Source organism: Nipponia nippon, unplaced genomic scaffold, assembly GCF_047370975.1.
Source record: "Nipponia nippon isolate SJK-2023a ecotype South Korea unplaced genomic scaffold, ASM4737097v1 scaffold_4, whole genome shotgun sequence".
In the NCBI taxonomy this organism is placed as follows: Eukaryota; Metazoa; Chordata; class Aves; order Pelecaniformes; family Threskiornithidae; genus Nipponia; species Nipponia nippon.
The window spans coordinates 20,448,253-20,467,273 of NW_028262358.1; the positions used below are offsets into that span (position 1 = coordinate 20,448,253).

Consider the following 19,021-nt stretch of genomic DNA (forward strand, 5'->3'; position numbering starts at 1 on the left):
GGAAGATGTTATCAGGAAAATACTCACACTTCCCGCGAGCTGTCCGAAAAGCTTTTTAAAGCTGGGTTCGATGTCATCTTCACTGATCTCAGTCTAGGAGAGAGAAACAGAGCATATGGAAAGGAGGAACTTTTCTGCCCAAGAAGGACTTAATGCATTTCCTTGCCCCTAGTAAAACACAATTTAAATGGCAAAGTTGAAGGTACAGAGTGCTTTTACTTTGATTTTAATCAGTTTTATATTTTCAGGGGTGCCTCAAAATGCTGGTGTTGCAAACACTGCAGGAATTAAGAACTTTTACAATGGCTTTTACAAAAACAAACAAACAAACAAAGATTTAAAAAATTCTTTATTTTATTTAAAAAATCACTACCAAATTCAGAATTTCACTGTTGCTGCTGCTACTACTACTACTGTTGGACTAGCTGTCTTCACTAAAGAAAAGCAAGCACAATATAGTTCTCATCCTGGGGGAAAAAAAAAAAAAAGAAAAGAAAAGAAAAAAAAAAAAACACCAACCCACACAGAGTGGTAGATGCATTAGTAGGCGAAACATCCCCAGCTCCAGGAAGACTAAACATATGGTGAGCCACTTCTTACTCATGGAAACAACATCACGTGCAAAACCAGCCCTATGGCTAAAGGGCTGCACTCCCAGATTCCTGGACATCCCAAGGAATTTCCCGTGGCTCCAGTTACCTCTGCAGAGAGTACCTGGTCTCCTCTACCTGGCAAGCCCAAGCTCACCACTCTGGATAAGGGACAACGCGTGTTTCCATTATTGCTTATGATGTTTCCATTTGCTGGACATTCAACTACGGATATTAAAAGATCCGTTTCCAAAGTGGGACAACAGTTCTTGACACCGCCTATAGAGAAACGCTGCCCTGCACAGGGAACAGGCACTCCAACCCCACTTACTTACGACAAAATGATCTTAATTTAAAACATATAAGTTAAGATGTACCTCATCAAAATTGGCCTCAATTTCATCATCAATAACCCTAGAAAGATAAAGAAATCAATATTTAAACCCAAACAAGTCACTTTTCTGATGCCCTTGCTTCAAGTTTCACTTAAAGAGAGATTCTTTAAATTACGGGAATAACGATGAACGTTCAAAGCTCAGAGGTTACTGGATTAAATCAACCACAGACACTGCATAACACCAGCGAAAGCAGTATTTTGCCAGCTACGGCAACAAGAGTTTCAAAACACATTACAAACTGTGCAACGTCCTGCAGAGTACAGACAGGATTTTGGGTCAGACATAACTCTTTGGGTCACTTAGTGCCAATGCCTACAGACCCCAGCCCAGGACCAGGCTCTTGGGTGCAAATCGAACTTCTATCTAGTATTTTTTTTTTTTCTTTTTTTCCTTTAAAACAGCAAAGGTGAGAGACTTAAAGTCATTCAGACGTGACAGAGTGGGAGAAGAAGTGTTTCATGCTGTCCCCCAGCTGCTGTGGGAGCATCACACCTACGGATGGTGCAGAAGCACTGCTAAGGGCCCATCAAAAGCTGAATGTGCCTTCACACAACTCACGTCCCAGTTTTCTCACCGCTACAGAAACACACAACAAAAGATTACAGAATAGTAGAAAGGTTTTTGCTTGCTTTGAATTAGGGAACTCAGTATGAAAGATCCCACAGCCCTTCCCAAGGCCTTAGCCCAGCTGCTCTTTAAGATGCGACACGTCTAAATTTTTTCACAGCTTCACAGCTAACGGTGTGGTTTGAGCCGGTTCCATCAAAACCCATTTTAATTTTATCAAAGGTATCATTTGGTTGAGCAACTAGCTTGAATTTTTTTCCAGCCTGATCTCAACTGTGTGAGATCATTTCTTGCAGTCAGTGTGTTCCCAGACAGCAGAAAGCACATGCATTTCTGTCTCCCAAGCGGAGCACAGCCTGCCGCTCCCCAGGGTTTTCTTCTCTCCGCAGACCAAACTGTGCTGTGGCACCCAGCTGCCTACAGCCCAATAACTAAAAATGAGTGCCCAGGTAGGGCTGGTGGTAATAATAATAATAACAATAACAATAGCAACAATTTGTTATATTATACTACGTTGTTGTTGTTGTTATTATTATTATTCCACCATTCCTTCCTGCTAAGTTTACTCACACTTTCCTTAGTTGCACATGGGGAAACTGGGGACAAACAAGAACTGCCGCAAGCCCATCCACGCTGGGGGGCTGCACATGCCTCCTTCCCGCTCCCTGCGGGAAGCCGATGTACCCCAGCCCTGGGCTGCTCCATCCTTCAGCGCTCACGAGAGGGGCCAGAGATCGCCCGTGTGCCCATACCGCTCTTACATGGTTACAAAAAAGCTACATACGTGGAGTTTGCGTTTTTTTCAGAGAAGACTCGCAGACAGAAATCCCCATTCTTGTTGGGTTCAAAGGTCGAGGGTACGATGATATATTCTCCTGCAGGGAGCTTGAACCGGTTCAGCACTTCTCGGAGGTTGATGAAGGTGTTCGATTTTTCTCTTGCTTTGTTGGTCAGGAAAAAGTTTTTGCTCAGATGAATATTTGTCTGGCCAGAAAACTTATGAAAAGCAAAGAAAGAAGGAAAAAAACCCAATAGTTTGCATGTATTTTCATTTAAAAATTAAAAATATAATAGATAGGACAATTAGTTATGTATGGAAAAGAAGAGATGCCTGTTCAACAGAACCGAAAGAGAGAAGAGAAAGGAGGCGGGTGCATCCCATCACAGTACTCCTGAGCTGTGGGTGCAAACCTGTTTTGCAGATCATCTCAATAAATCATTCAGGTCATGCTTATGTTTTGCAGATGATGATGGGGGTTATGAAGACTTTTGGCAAATTCTTCCACCAACTATTTTTCGTTAAAGCCAGATGGCTTATGACCGACGTCCCTCTGGTCTCCAGAGCTGGTGCCACCAGGGTACTGGAGCTCAGCTCTGCCTCTGAGGTCAGGCTGCATTAAAGCAGAGAGCCTGCTCATGGAGGCCTCCAAGAATAAAAGTTATGCCTAATAAAAAGATATTTGGAGTGTAACATCTTCCAGAATAAACTTTTCTGTGTGGGGTCTTACATGTGGGCTAGCTCAGCTCTAGAAGCAAACATCAGGAATGTGCATGGTTCAGAAACCTCCCCCTTCCCGTCCTCCCAGATTTTTTAAGAATGCAAAACCTGCCAGACCTGCTGCCATGGCAGGAGATAAAATTCCACCTTTCGGGGGGAAAGAAAGGTCACAGGACTGTAGCTAGAGTCTCTTTTTCATGGAAATCAGATTTTTGAACCACTGGGGTGAGAGCTTAGCAGCTGATAGCGTACTGCTAAAGCACTCAAAAGATACGTAAGAAATTTAATTAACTGGCAGCACCATTTCCTTCCTGATGAAACCAAGTTTTACATAGCAGCAGCTGGTTTGAGCGTAGCCTCAGGGGCCGTGAGGTGCCCCAGCTGCTTTGCATGCACCCTCGCAGGTACAGCAAGGCCCGTAATGAGGTTACCCTGGCATTTTGCTCAACCTCACTTGTTCCTCTGAGGAGCAACTGCTCAGAGGCATCTGCAGCTCTGCCTTGTATTCTATAGGCATCACTGCATTGCACACCCCTCTCTGATCCCCGGGGCATGCTATTAGCTATGTGCAGGTAGAAACAGAGAGAAACCAATAAAGACAGTGCTTAGGGAAATGAAAATAAACACCTCCTTGGAATATTAGTTGTGTGTCAAACATGAACGCTGTGCAAACCTGAGAAAAGCAGCTGTGCTCTGGGGGAACAGGTCTGGGTCTGGGCTGGGAGAAGACCCGTGGAAGAGCAGCTTTGGTGAGTTTCTGCAGTAGAGAGCTCTTATCCCAACCCAAGATGCTTTGAAAATGCAACATGGGCTCAAGGCCCCTTCCAGAATAAACGGCCTCTAACTTTAGACTCTGCACAGTCAATATTGTCCTGCAGTGAAGGAGGATCCTCTGAACCATTTCTTCCCACAAGCCATTCAGTCCCAACTCTGTACCTTGACCACCAACGCATGCTACATACCTCTGGGGGCACCTGCAAGGAGAAAAGAAGAGAGTTATTTGCTTGTTGAATGGCAGCTCCAGGGCTATTTTTCATTGCTGGTTAGCAGGTACATCCACACTCTTGGAAAAGAAAAAAAAAAAAAAAAAAAAAAAAAAAAGAAGAGTCAGCTCAAGGGGCGCTGAGCCCACGTCACCCAACACTGCCTGCTGGCTCAGGTCCCGGCTCCATCCCGGAGGCAGGTGGGGCTCACCCCAAGCACTGTAGGCACAGCCCAGCGCAGACACAGCCAGGCTGGTCGTGGTTTCCTGCTGACCCTCTACCCTGCGGCCCACTGTGATATTTTTTGTAGACTCAGTTACTCTACTATTTCTTTCCACCTTCTCTTTCACCCTCCCACCCCTCCGACCTCTCCCACCATCAGGAGAGAAGGCAGGGGCTGAGCAAGACAATAATGCAGTTTTCCGTTTCCTTACAGGTTCAGGGGACCCAGCTTTGCTTTAAACCGTATTTGCCTATGGGGACCAGATTCTTTGACAAGCTTTTCCAAAGCTGGGATATTGAGAAAGCAAGCAGTTGCACATAATGCCTATGGTTACAGAGCAACCCGCAGGCAAGACCATTATTCCTATTTTCACTACCAGTTAACCGTTGCTGCTTTGCAGCTCTGAACAAAATGTCCTGCTTAAGGAGTTACCATAGACACGTCTCTGACCCTTTATTCAGCAGAAGGAGTTTTACAGGTGTTTTGGCTGGTTCTGCTGCTGGGTGCACACTCCCCAAGCTAGTGCAGGTGTCCCAGCTAGCGTGACACCCCTACCACGGCTGCTCTCATTCTGCTGCTTTTCACCACAGCCTGACAAACGAAGGTCAGACTGGATTTCTGCACTTTTATTTTAGTTTTAAATACTTTTTCTGCTCCTCCATCTAGAAGCGCAGAATATTATAGGTGGGAAGGGGCCTCTGTAGGTCATCTGGTCCAACCCCTTACTCAAAGCAAGGCCAACATCAAAGTTAATGACATTGCTCAGGACCTTGTCCAGCCTAGGTCTGAATATCTCCAGGACCGCAGATGCCATCATTTCTCTGGTTACCTGTCCCTGGGCTTGATTGTGGAGGATAATTTTCTAACATCTAAGTGGAATCTTCCTTGCTGCAGCTGGTGTCCAACTCAACCTGGCTGAGTTTTGATAGAAAGCCCAGTCTGAGAACTGCACTACCCCATTTATAGGCTACATGAGTTTTCCTTTTCCTCCCATGCACCTGTACTGCCTTACTTGCCTCATAAATCGCAAAGCCAATGGTGTGCATGTCCTCTCCCATCTTCCTCTGCTTCCGCCGGTGCTTCTGAATCAGGCCAACAAGGAAAGTGCAGCCCCTCTCAGGATCATCGGGATCCTCATCTTCTTCCTCCAGCTTGATTAAATACTGTGGGTTCGTCCAGAAAGTGTCTGGGAATTGGATTTATGCAAACTGCTCAGAGGTTTCTTTGAAAGCAGCTATGCTGATGCATATATGTTGGCTAGGACAGATGAGGCTCTGATTTCCACAATCAGCTGTGAGAAGGAAAAACTAACACTCCCCCCCGCCTTTACAACCACAACTAGACCCTCATCAGGGAGCCGCATTTCCCAAACACTTGCACTTCTTGGACATCAGTCTCGGATATCCCAGATGCATCCTCCTCCTCCACAGGCCACCCCAAACCAGCTCCCAGAGAAAGCACAAGCGGACGAGTAAAGGGTTTCTCCGGTTTCTCTTACTTGGGTAATTCCTGCAGCCCCCTGCAGTGGCTCCTCGCCTCCAGTTCCCATCCAGCTTCAGCAGGCTCCACTTCTTGTACCTGTCACTTGCCAGCGTGTCTGGAGTCAGGTTGCAGATCTCCAGGCGCGAGTAATGTCTCAAGAAGTCGTTGAACGCCATCCTGTGGGAGGCAATGCCACAGACAATGTCTCCTTACAAGGGACAGGTTTTCTATACAACCACCTTGTCTATCCTCCCTCTCTCCCGCTGCAATTTAGCACTAGGATTTGGGGTGAATTTGCTCACTCATCTTGAAGAGTGTACTGGGAGAGGTTACTTTATGTGGAAAAAAGCAGAGGAGAAGACATTCCCTTCAGCCTGAATGGAAACCCAGTGCTACTTACCAGAATTCCCCATCTTCGTGCCTCCTGGTCAGCTGCTCCCGCACCTCTGGGTCAACGCCGCTCCAGTTTGGGCAGCTGGAAGACAACCCCACATCAACTACAGCATACGGTAAAGGTTAAACGCTAACGTAGCTGTTCTGGCACAACGATTTCACTTTCTTACAGCTCCATGCAATTGCATTACTCCACAATATCTAGCTGATAGCAGCTCCAGGGCTCTCAAACCATCGCAGAATTAAATACAGGGACCTGAGATATTCAGTATCTCACTACTTAAATATCGAAGGTAAGGATCAGAAACAGACCTTTATTTGCAGAAAGTGCTAATGCCTTGACTGAGACGGAGCTTTATTTTAGAAAAAGCAAGATGCAGAATAAATACCGCCCAGCCACAGAAGTGAGTAAACTCCAGCTTTTGTTGCTAATGACAGAAACAGATTTTTAAGGCCCTTTTAGAAAGTAAGTTTTCAGAAGCTCACCACTGAACCTGGGCTGTTAAAGAAGCAGAAGCTACACAGAAGCCTGTAGGAACCGCCAACCGAATCACTGCACTTTACAGAAAGGCAGGCATTTGTATGAAGGGCACTGCGTGCTGCGATGCCTGCGTGGGAGACAACAGTGGTGGGATGCTTCTTTGAAACAGCTCAGAGTGAACATCACATCCAGATGTGACTTAGAGAGGAACTTGAGGTAGGGAGAAGACAAGCGACAGCAGAAACATAATCATACCCCTGCAGTAAAAGCCTGTAGGCAACACACAAGCCACGACTCACTTGTCGTTCCACTTTCCCGTCCACTCCACTTCCCCCCAGGGATTTCGGATTCTGATCAGCTTCTGCACCGTTCCTCGGAAGTTCACCTGATGGGATCAGAAGTGTATGGAGAGTTACCCAGGGCCTCAGCACTGTGCCCCCTTCCACCTTTTCTATGGGAATTAAAGGACATGACAGAGTAAGTATCTCTGTGCCACACAAACACTAAAGCATATGTACACAAACATGCACTCATCTGGTCCAAAAGACATGGAGTTAAACTGATTTTGAATGAGCTCCATGCACCCAAGCTTGTCCAGAGAAGGATTTTGTGCAATCAAAGCTCATGATAACCAAAAAGACGGTTCTGTGCCGCTAAAAAAGTTACCCCGATAGGATTTCAAGCAAAGGGAATGTAAAGCTGCTACAGGACTGGCAAAAAGCAGGTACAAGGGGATATTTCCTTAAAGCCATCATCTATGTATAAACTGCCCTTTCACATTCAAATGCTTTTTTCCCCTCCCTGTATATATTCTGAACGGCACGTATTACAAGAAACGGGATACTCAAGCTGGCCACAACCCCTTTGACCACACCAACGCCCCACGGCGCAGCAGTGTCAGCCCCGCCATGACAGCACCTCCTTGCACTGCCCCGAGGCCCTGGCTTGTTATCTGCTGATCTCTGTGTGCACAAAGTCCAGGCCAAGCAAAGCTGAGTTTCAATGGGAACACCCAGTATTTATGGGGAATGCGGAGCACTAATTTGAGGAAGGAGCTGGAGCACCTCTAGAGCCTGAAGCCAAGAGAACTGCACAAAACATCAGCAGCGCAGAGTCCAGAAATGATGCTCCAGTGCCAAAGATGAACTACCCTTACAAAGCCTGTACATACCTCCAAAGGAAAAGCCTGGCTAAATCATGCCTGTTTGTGAATTAAGGCCAAACTCCCCCTTCATTGCTTTTGCTGTGAGAGGAGGACCAAACGCAAGCACATAAACCTGCCCGTTAGCAGCGTCCACCCCAGCGCAGCATGTCAGCAGCTCTCTACACCTCATTCTGAAGTTTCAGAAATTATTTCAGAAACAATTATCCGTAAAGTGACTTAAAGTCCATTACACACCTAGAAGGACGCCACGATCTGCTTCTTTTGTTTTCACCCACCTTACCTTTGCCAGTCACCTGCTCTTGGACAGGCACCTTGCGTTTGAACACCGTGCCCTGCCGAAAGGCGCTGTTCGGCAGGCATGTAAAGGACAATAATATATCTTTTTTTTTTGCTTGGCACACATCCCTCACACATCTGTGCGTGTAAAGCACAGTGCTGCCTGCTATACAGAAATGTGTTGAGGGGCCTGGTCACCAGCAGAGGGTAGTGTGCCTTCTGCACAGGGCTTCCCACCGCCCTGCTCACTGGGAAACAGCAGTGCTCATGGAAAAAAGAAAAAAAAAAAAAAAAAAAAAGGTTTTTTTTGGTCAAAACCCCAAGAAGTCAAGTTTGTGTTTATCTAAAACACAGCAACTAATTCAGTAGTTCTTCAGAAAGAAAGGACTCAAAACCTGATTTGGCAAAACAGGTGAGACTGGAGAATTTGCAACATTGAAGATGAATTTGTGGCTGCCATGGCCCAGGCCACGCACAAAGCTTGCTGCGTTTTGCCCCTTTGGGGTGACACACCTACCTCCTCTGCCCCAGTGACCGAGTACGCATGTCCCTTCACCAGCTTCTGGGAAGTGACTGCCTCGGTCTCTGCTGCACTGGTGATCTGGAAGAGCAAAAAAGCTTGGTTAAGCGTGGCTTTCCGCGCGGCAGGGGATCCAATGGAGCAAAACTTCCCCTTCTAACGGAGCTTTAGTCTTGCTGGGAGGCTGCTGGGGTGGTTTAGCTGCTGCACAGAGGTAATGAGAGGCATCTGTGTGACAGAGCGGGGAGAGGGGACAGCAGCACGTGTGGCGGTGCTGGAGCCTCCGGGGCCCACGTTCACGGCATGGGGTGCACGCCAGAAGCCCTGCACTGCAGCAAAGCTCCAAAACGCTTGGTGCAGCACAGTGCACCTCCTCTCGCGCATCTCCAAACGCTGTACAAAGCGCGTACACACAATGAACTCCATGTTCTTAAGGGACCAGGAGGAACACAGGGGATGACCAGCCTGAGACTGCCCAGGGGTCACCAGGGATCACACCCAGGCCCAAGCAAGCCCCAATGCTTTGCTTCAAGGTCAAAACACCCCCTTCAGCTCCACAGCAGGGTGGGAAGCTCCCCTTCCTTTCCCTAGCACCACCACCCTAGGACCTGCCATGCAGGGGAGCAAGGGAAAAGGATGCACTTTGGGTGCTGTTCATACCTGAAGGCGTATCACCCTCTCACTTTTTCAGGGCCATTGCAATACTTGGGCAGTCTGGCCTATAAACACTGCAGAGAAAAACCACTTCTTGCTAGAAAGTGACTGCTCGACATCTTGCTCTAAAGATGCTTAAACCTCTACGAAACGTACGTTTGTCATTGCCTTCCCACCATTTCAGAAGGTGTGTGATCTTTAAACAAGCATATTCGAAGCTTAAAAAAAAAGAGAGGGTGGGATCAAGCAGGCAGGATTCCTGCTGTCAGTTCATGCCCTATTACTGCCTGCAGTACACTCTCCATGTAATGCTTAACCTCTGTGTCCCTGTTTCTCTGACAGAAGAGAAGAAAAGATTTAACAGGATTTTTCAAAGGCTACGCCCACTCACTAATAATTAGTTTATAACATAGAAAGTGTCAGCACTTACCAACAAAGGAATGTATTTACTCCCCCCACCCCTGACAAGATTTGTATCATTCTGGGGCAAAAATCCAGATGTCAGATTCTTATCTAAATGCAAACGAGTAAAACAGACCTCAAAAGTGCTGCAAAGTCGCACGCTGACATTAACCAAGTACTTTTCCTGCTGTGAAGCTTCCCTCTCCTGTGACTCTGATTTAACTTTAAAAATGGGAGGAAACACTAGAGTTTATTGAATGAACATGGTCCTTGTAAACAGTTTACCTTTCCTTTAGACATAACTAAGATGTAATCTTTGGGAGCAGGGTGATTATCACAATAGCCATACTTAGACTCATTTCAGTGAGGCTGAATCCTTGCACGCAGGGCCAAAGCTCCTCTTTTCCTTCTCATGCAGGTTCAGTTTTTGGCAACGTGTTTTCCCATAAAGCCTTTGAAAGGCCTGGCAACAGTCCGAGCCTCCCTGCTTCAAGAACAGAGCCCACATTTTTGGGGAACGTTTTGGTACAATTTGTGCGACAAACAGGCTATGGCAAGGACGGAGGTTGCCACCTCTGAGCATCTGATGGCAGAAGCCATTAGCAGCAGCTCTCTCTCCAAAACCACTCAGCTTGTACCAACTTGCTGCCAAGCTATGGGCTTTCTTAAGAACAAAGATGTAGATCAGGACCCCTAATGAGTTCTCTGTACTATTTGTTACCACGAAGCTATGAAACAGCAAAAGCTCTAGGTCTTGAAGAAAAAAAAAAACTGAGCTTTTACACGTGAACTAATGAAGTCTACATTTCAAACCTGTTCTCAGACATACCCCCCCCAAGACGAGCATACGCCTGTGTCACACTCTTGGGTCAAATTCTCCAGGCACAAGGTAGAACAGAGAACCGTTGGCAGAGGAGACCAACATCCTTTGTGCACCTCCTGCGGATGGAGCACAGGTCCATCCCCCAGCTGCCTACACGCACAGCGAGAGCTGAGCGTCCAGCAATAAGCCCACTAACTCACATCAATGGAGCAGCCAAGGAGAGAGCCTTTCTGAAGTGCCTTCTGGATGATTTTGAAGAGGTTGGGTGGTGCCTTCTGCAGCTCATACCATTCTGCAATTCCACCAGTGAAGTCCTCAAAGCCTTCAGTGGTGGTGCCACCAGAGAGAGACTCGTACGAGCCATTCAGCCTGCAGAAGAGGACACACACAACCATCAGGTTCCCTATTGTCCTTTTTCTCTTGGAGAGCTGCACCACAGCAGCTACAAACACACACCCCATTCAGTTTTGCTTCTTACACCTCTGTACTTAGAAAGCCCATCATAAAACCTAATATGATCATGTATACAGGTTGCAGGTTCAGTCATAGCAACGACAAAAATCATGGACACTATTTGAAGAAAAAAAAAAAAATTAAAAAAAAAATCAAGACCCAACAATTTGCCTCTCTATTTCCACACAGTCTTTCAATTCCTTTAAACAATTATGGGTCTAATTTTCAGCTGATCTAAATTAGCTCAATTTCTTAAGTCAATTGAAAATAGTAATGTTAGATGGCAGAATTCCTCCCTGGCCATCTCAAAAGTGGAAATTCAGATTTGAGCATCTTCACCTTGAACAGAGACCTGGGCATGTGGACTGGTGTGCTTTGCACGCTGAAGCACTGCAGCTGCAAGCCCTCACAGACGTGTAGAGCACATGAAACAGAGCTTCCCAGGTCCCGGTCACAGGAGACAGCACTCTAGGAACAGCCTTGCCATGAGATGTAAGGGCTATTTTTCTCGGCTAACAGCAAAGCCAGCACTTTTGGCTACTTATCTTAAGCAGTTGTTCACAAAGCTTTACTGAAGCAGCCACTGTGGGATACCCTAGAAGTTGTGAAGGCTAATAATTAGACTGATATTTTAAATGTGTAGCATCCACGCAGTTGAGGATGCCGTGGGGAAGGAGAGGCTCGAGGAGGTTTGAGTGGGGTAAAAGCAGTCTTTCTTGCCCTAGGAGGGCCACCCTGGCCCCAACTCACTTGGCATAGGCCTTCTCCAGCAGCGCGCTCCAGAACTCGCTGCCCTCCGCCGAGTGCACAAAGAGCAGCTCCCCGTTCTTTGTGGGCAGCCTGTCGTCCACCACGACGTCCACCCACTCCCCATACTGCCAGAACTGGAAAAAGAGCACAAACACCTCGTCACTGCCCCATGCCGTGCACTCAGGTCACCAGGATGCTTATCTGCTAACACCAATTTCCTAAAGGAAAAGCAATCCCCCTCGCAGTCAGGGACGTACAGGGATGCACATCCTCAGCTGGATCTGCTGATGGAGGAAGGACCACAAAGACAGCCGCTGCTCCCAGCTCTTTGGTTAGCGGTCTTCTTCCTTCCACCACCATCACCCTTCTTGGATGTCTCTGTTTTTCTGCCTGGCACTTTGATGTCCCTCAAAGTGTTCCAGGAAACACCACACACGTAGAGATGGCCAGCCACACCAGCTCCTGGCCAACAGCACTGGGGGGAAGGTTGTTTTCCACCTACCTGGAAGTGGAAAATTCCTGCATATTTATCCTGGAAGCCCTGGTCTTTGGGAACAACACGGGCCAGAATTTCTTCATTCAGGGTGAGAGAGGCAATAGCAGCCAAGAGCCAACAGTCCCCTGTTAAAAAACAAAAAAGTTCATTATTGAAACTTCATTCTTTAGTTTTTGTACTGCATGGGGATTGTGCATCATAACCAACAATCACCTCAGCTGTGATGAGATAATCCCTCCCATCACTTTACCTCTAAGGCAGATCAAATGCATGTACACAAATACCCGCCATTTCCAGGCAAGTGTTGCGTTTCCTCAAGACCAAAGTAATAAAAAAAAAGTAAAAGCAGGCTTTTTATGACCTACCAACACAGTTATCACCCACACTGGGACTATTTGAAAGAAAACTTAATATCTAATTGAGTGTCTACAGGTTAGGAAGCAGCATGGGGAAAAGGCGAAGAGCAGGGCCTGTGGGCACACGCAGGTACTCAGGGGTGCAGTTTCTCCTCAAAAGGCCAGTGTTTTCTCAAGCATAGGCTGTTTTCCTTTCCCTCCTCCATGTTTAATAAATGCTTGTTGACTTGCCATCCAGAGGTCTACCCTGTGGACGAGCTCCCTTTAAGGTCTCTTGCCAGCCTCCTACCAAATAGGAGCTCCTTTCACCTTATACATCTCTGGAGGCTCTTGCTAGAGGCCTCTCTGTTTAGTCCACATCTCATCTCTGGTGCTAGTCACCAAAGAGTCCGGAAAGGTCTGAAGGCAGTCACTGTTCCCCAGTCCCACACACCTCTTCATCCTTCCTGGGATGGAGCCAACATACACTCAGCCTGCATGCCAGAGTCACAGGGTCCTGGCTGTCTGGATAGTAGTCTGGATAGTATTTTTCCATAGCATCTCTACGAGGCAGAGGGAGGAGGAGACCACAACTATATAAACATTACCTTTATTTTTTGTAATTTTCAGAAACCAGTGTTACTTTAACAGAGTGGTTACCTTGCTGCTCAGCCATGGGTTTTCTGCAGCCCATTAGCAAGGTGATTAGAGATTTAAAGACCCAGCTGATCCCCTGACTCCCACAACCCAACACAAAACTCCTTGTTACCATTACCAGATCTGCTGTTGTCTTGCGTTGTGAACACAGGACAGTCGGTATTACACATCAGATCCCACAGAATGGTCCTGCAGCGTGTGTAGGATTGCAGGTTCAAGAAACATGAACCAGCCACAGGTGCTAGCAAGTCAGAGGCCAGCAAAGTAGCGGTCTCTATACAGCCAGCTCTCTCCTATAGGAAAAGGGTCAAAAGCTCACAGGTGAGAAGCTGGCGTTCAAATGGGCGGCTGCGAGAAAGCCTCAGGGAGAAGCAGCTCTTGGTCACCCTCAAGCTCAAACCCAGCACCACTCAGATAGCAGAAGGAGGAAACACAGGCAACCTGCAACTCCCTGCAGGCTGCCCATTGCTTTTCATAGCTGATCCCCAGCAGCAGCTCTATGAATGACATTTGTCCCATGGCCCTTTTCGCATCTCATGAAAGGTGGAAGATGTGGAATTTCAGAATAATTTCCAAACCTGAGATGCTTTTACTATTTCATAACCTAGAGGGGAAGAACCAAACATAGAACTTTCCCTTCAGCCCTGCCTCTGGCTGCTTGTACTGCAATGGAGAAATCATCATGTCAGAGAAATTTTTCAAACAGGAAAGTCACCTTGTCATTCTCCTGTGACAGATTATGAAGCAACGAGGATATTCCCCTCCCTCCTCTGCAACAGCACATCCATCTTACCCTGCAAAATGGCAATTCATCTTAAAGCCTCCTTCGTAGCATGGAGACCCTCTTCCCTGGGAGCTGTGCACCCTCGGGTGCCGTGGTGCATTCAGAAGCACCGTCAAGCACAGCAAATGTGCTTGCTGGGAAAAAGACTGGGGTCAGAAGATACTGAGAGACATTTTGAGATGGATTAATCTACAATTAACAGTATGATCCTCTGGCCTCCAGCCACGTGAAGGCTTTAGCAGTGACCCTTCACAGCAATTCTCCTTACAGAGGAGGACGCTAAAGGGCTCTGCAAACAAACGCTTTGGTCAAAAGGCAACAACAGGACTTCAATTTCAGCTCAGCTTAGATCTGTGCTCTCCCATACACAGCCTGCCCGCACGAAATTATTTGTGTGTTTTTGTTTTTGTTTTGACCAAAGGAGTCTTCAGACAAACCTGGCAACATGGTAAGCACTTGGGAGAGACTGCCCAAAGATCCCTTCTGCACTGAGGATCTCTGTGTTTCATTAAGTCTCCAAAACAGGTAGTTTCTGAACAAGAGTTGGCATTCTTCAAGTCCAAGGGACAACTCCCTTGTAGAGAACAGCCCTGGCACTTTGACTGGAGCTCTTGTGGGTGGAGGCTGAATTAATATCTTATTGTCTCCACTCCTTCCTCATTGTTTTTCTCCCACTGGTACTCATCACACAGCAAATTAATTCATTAGGCCAGACAAAAAAGTCTTTCTGTTGTCTTACTGAGTTAAAGGAGGTTACAGCTTGTGACAGGGCTCTTCTGGGTCAAGAGAGCAGTGGGTAATTATGTTTTTGACAGTAGAAATATTAAATGCCAGAGACATTGTGGGAGAAGGGGATGGATGTAAATATACACTCTCCATCAACACCCCAGCACTGCACGTGGGCAGATAACCCTTGGCCTCCCTCACAAATATTCTCCTTCTAGCACCCACAAGCCACTGGCTCATAGGTGGTTTTAAGATCAACAAAATCCTAAAAGAAAGAAAAGAGAAGGGATCTCCATTCTCCCTGCGGTGCCACCGTCCCTCCAGCAGGAAAAATCATACACACCTGGGAAAAGTTAGCAAGCCTTAGTAAGACTTTTAACTTCTAACAAACAGGCAACCTCAAAGCATCCTGGACATTAGTAACAGGCAGGAAACAAGTCACAAGTATACAAATGGACAGGTTAACCAGCCTGATCTCAGCACAGAGGACAAATAACTGATAACCCGCAGCAGAACAACCCCGGCACACATCCCAGGCTCTGCAAGGCTTTTACAGACAGGCACAACCCAGAGGTGAAGTGAATCTCAGGCATCTTAGACCTACACTAGGTAGACTAAAGCCAGCACAAGTATGCTTACCTAGACTATAGGATGTCTTCACGTGGTTAGGCAGATATGTGCTCTTATTCAGGCTAAATTAGATAAACCCAGAAAGAGAGCAACTCGGCCTGCTCAGCACCACTGTGCTAGTCCTAAGGCACAGCTGGGTAAAACCATGTAGCTCCTGGCCTCTACAACAAAGATGTAGGCACAGCTGAAGGCACTTTGTGCATGCTCTATCAGGTGGGTGGCAACAGCTGGAGGCATGTCCTACGCCCCTTGTTTGCAGTCAGCTGTGGAAGTGTTTTTCCTCTCAATTGCTCAACCTGCAGCATAAACCAGAGCTCACATTGCACAGCCTTACTCAACCAAATTCGACCACTCCAAGAGACCCCCAGAGCATTTGACATTGGTGTTACTACCCTCAGAAAAACTGTGCTGATTTAAAGTAGTAGCAAGTCTGGCTCAGAGAGCAGCTGTCCCACCACTCTTACAAAGATATATTAGCATTTCTATTCCATAAACAAGGCAGGGGCTGGACAGGCAGAGAGCAGCACAGGAAGAATAAGTGAACAACTAGACATGACCACAATAGTTCAGGAAGCCTTGGTCATAAAGCTGGTCAGGCATCTAGATTAAGAGCATACACCCTCTAATGCTATAATACATCTTTGAGTCAGGTTTCCTCTGTAGACAAGAAGCACTGAAGTTCAAGGAGGAGAAACTGCCCCCAGAGGACCTCTAAGCCCATAAGCAGAGTTTATAAAGAACTTCCTTTACTTTCTAGCTGTCCCATCAAGGCAGACATGAAGAGAAAGAAACAGCGGACATTGTTGTAAAACCTCTCTGTTGAACTTTATACTGGTTTCTAAGGAGAATTTGGAGTCAGACAGACATAAATCTTAACTCGGACAACTCTGGGCAAGGTCTTCTTCAGGTTAAAAGGCAGATGCAGCATATATGGGAGACACACCACCCTTTGGCTTCCACATTTAAAAGTGCTCAGCACTCAGGATATCGTCTCTCCCTTTCTGAACAGTCATCACTGAAAGTAGACCTGATAATTCAAAGCCTGGATGAGAACAGATCTTCTGATATGACCTGGCGTTTCAGCCTGCACTGAGTAAGCCTGAGCAGGATCTTTACCAAATAGTCTTAATTATAAGAACTGGTACTTTTGTAAGGCTCTTGACAGTGACTTTCCTTTAATAGAGAAGGAAAGTCCAAGAGAAGGCTAACAGACAGGTTACTTATATGAAGAATTTGAAAGGAGTGTTAGCAAGACTAGGTTAATCATGGAGAATTTTTGTAAATGCACAATACAATAGGCAGAACAAGGTTATCAGAAGAGGGAATATTATCAGGCTGTGAGTTTATTTATATTAACAAGAAGTACTATTTTTTCCTGCCGTGCTTCCTTTTTGCAGCTATCAATGTTTTACTACTTATTTCTATACATCCCTCTCTGCATTTACCTAATCTCCAGCTATAAACAAGAACATAACAAAAAATGTAATTGCAAGGCAAGCATAAATAGGCATAAGGGCTTAAAATTGGCCATTCTGGAGAGTAAAGAGAAGCAAAGCACCCCCATGAAGTGCCTGGAGGGGTGTTAGCTAAAGGCAGCTCCTCTGGTCACTGCACAGCCCATGTAAGAGTATGGGGTCAAAGGAAAAACGTACATTCAGCCCATCACAGACATGTCATTATTTTAAAACACTCATAGCTATAGATTAACAACTACTGAATGTATTTACATTAATACCATGGGACTCCAGGAAGTTTTCTCATTAGAAATGTGAAGCTGTAGCAACCCACCTACAGTAAAGCGGTTGCCAGCATGGCAAAACCATGCATCTAATTTTCTAAATTCATCCTATTCGTTATTTTTCCACACATTTTTATGTAAGGAGGAGACACCTGTGTCTGAACAGCAGATGCGAGACACTGCACTGTGTACGCCCCAGTGTTGTGATACCATGGTGACATCCCCTCCAAAGAAGGCGGTTAAGGGTGAAGCTTCCTCTCCGCAGTGGCTTGGGTTCCTCCCCTCCGCTGTAATGAGTCACCACATCCCAAGTGCTGCCATTCTTAGCCAAATACCATCACTGACTTCAGATCTGATACTGCAAAACTAACTCCAAATACTCACCTTAAAAGTTTCTCCCAAAAAGCAGCAAAAACAGAATAAAGGATAATCCAAAGCCCAAGGGGCAGAACTTTGGTGTCTGGAGAACCTAAAGAACTGCCACCTTGGTGAGGGGACAACCTTTTCTGCACTGATGATCAGCTATGCCTTTTATGCGTTGCGGTGTCATATAGTCCAGGTCAAAAACAATGAAACAAATTTATAGGCTGCATCTGGCCCACAGACCAGAGACTGCTGGGCTAAAAGGAACATCTGTACCGCTGCTCATTAGCTGAGCTGTTCCGTTACATGTCCCCTGCCAGGAAGCCTGTTGCAGCAGCGATGGGCGCGTGTGCTTTGGATGCCTCGTCTGCCCCTGCGGTACTCTAAGATGTTCCGAATGGCTTAGCAATAGAGATGAAACTCCCCTTGGGTACAGGTCTGTTGCTTTGTGATTAAGCCTTTTGGGTGATAAACAGACTACAAAAGCATCCTATGGAAAAAGCAATATAATAAAAAGTACAGGTTTCCAAGAGCACCTGACATCTTCCAGTGCAATCTTTGCGATATCCTAAAACGTGACGGGACATCAGTGTCAGCACACAAAATTAAAGTAAACGGAACCTTAACCAAATGTATCGATACAAATGTTGGTGTCAGAACAGGCAGTGGCAAAAAAAAAAAAAAAAAAAAAAAGCATTTGTACAGCACATCTGCTAGCCTCATTGTGTGAAAAGGCAGAGATTCAATACAGGCTCTTAGTAACTCAATGGCAACACAGAGAAAAGATCAATAGCATCTACTTTTTAATCAACCACTAAACTGTCATGCAATACCAAAATCCTGGCCAGATTCGTAAGAAGATAGTGGGGCGAGTCATAGCAGTAGTTAGTCATGGTGAAAACAGTAATGTAAACAAGAACACTAGCAACCTCCTATTCAAATTTCTCCTATTCAGGAGATAAACTAATACAAGCTGAATCAGTTCATATCCTTTGGTGGTACCGTATAACCTCATGAGAACATCTGACTGGTCCAAAGACCATTAAGATAACAAATACTTCATCAATTTAAAACAAGGTTTGGCATCAGCAACAGCAACTCCACAACTTGAAAACTAAGTTACAAATCTTTCATTACAGTGCTCTTGCTGCCACAACATCTGGATAGAAAAGCTGGAAGCCTGCAGAAGGCAGAAAGCAACTATGTGCCTTCAGAAATGAGCATCTATGCAAAATGCCAGCTGTTGAAATGGTATTAAAATAAACTGACATTTCACGTTGAACTACTCCCTAGCTGTGAAGTTGCACAATAAAAAAACCCCAAAAAACCAGAGGACAGATGTCTGGCACGTGTGTTGAGCACTGGGATGTGCTTTATGCCAAAGCAGTCATGGTGGGAGACACGATATCAGGCAGAGAGAGAACACACGAAGGAAGCTGGTGACATGTCAAGGACTTCACCGATGCCACAACGGAGCCTAATCCATGCCACAGATGATATTGGGGCATGAGGAGAACTAAATTTACAATCCAAGTATTTTTTATGGTCAGGGCTTTTTACACAAATTGTATCTAGTTGTTAAAGCACCAACCTGAATAACTTCTGAAAGAAAACATAAGCACGAAGCATGTGAA

The 19,021-nt window shown here is 46.0% G+C and overlaps 1 protein-coding gene across 1 annotated transcript in view; it reads right to left on the reverse strand.

Annotated features, from left to right (window-relative positions):
• The window catches only part of LOC104019299 (calpain-2 catalytic subunit), a 28,674-nt gene that overhangs the window by 7,295 nt on the left and 2,358 nt on the right, over nucleotides 1-19,021 (reverse strand). Inside the window, exons 3-14 of the mRNA XM_087775949.1 lie at nucleotides 12,161-12,279; nucleotides 11,659-11,792; nucleotides 10,656-10,824; nucleotides 8,574-8,657; nucleotides 6,915-7,000; nucleotides 6,142-6,216; nucleotides 5,758-5,918; nucleotides 5,276-5,445; nucleotides 4,016-4,027; nucleotides 2,340-2,551; nucleotides 968-1,004; nucleotides 28-93 (exon numbers count right to left, since the gene is read on the reverse strand). Coding sequence (XP_087632075.1) covers nucleotides 28-93; nucleotides 968-1,004; nucleotides 2,340-2,551; nucleotides 4,016-4,027; nucleotides 5,276-5,445; nucleotides 5,758-5,918; nucleotides 6,142-6,216; nucleotides 6,915-7,000; nucleotides 8,574-8,657; nucleotides 10,656-10,824; nucleotides 11,659-11,792; nucleotides 12,161-12,279 — 1,325 coding nt within the window. The remainder of the gene's footprint in view (nucleotides 1-27; nucleotides 94-967; nucleotides 1,005-2,339; nucleotides 2,552-4,015; nucleotides 4,028-5,275; nucleotides 5,446-5,757; nucleotides 5,919-6,141; nucleotides 6,217-6,914; nucleotides 7,001-8,573; nucleotides 8,658-10,655; nucleotides 10,825-11,658; nucleotides 11,793-12,160; nucleotides 12,280-19,021) is intronic.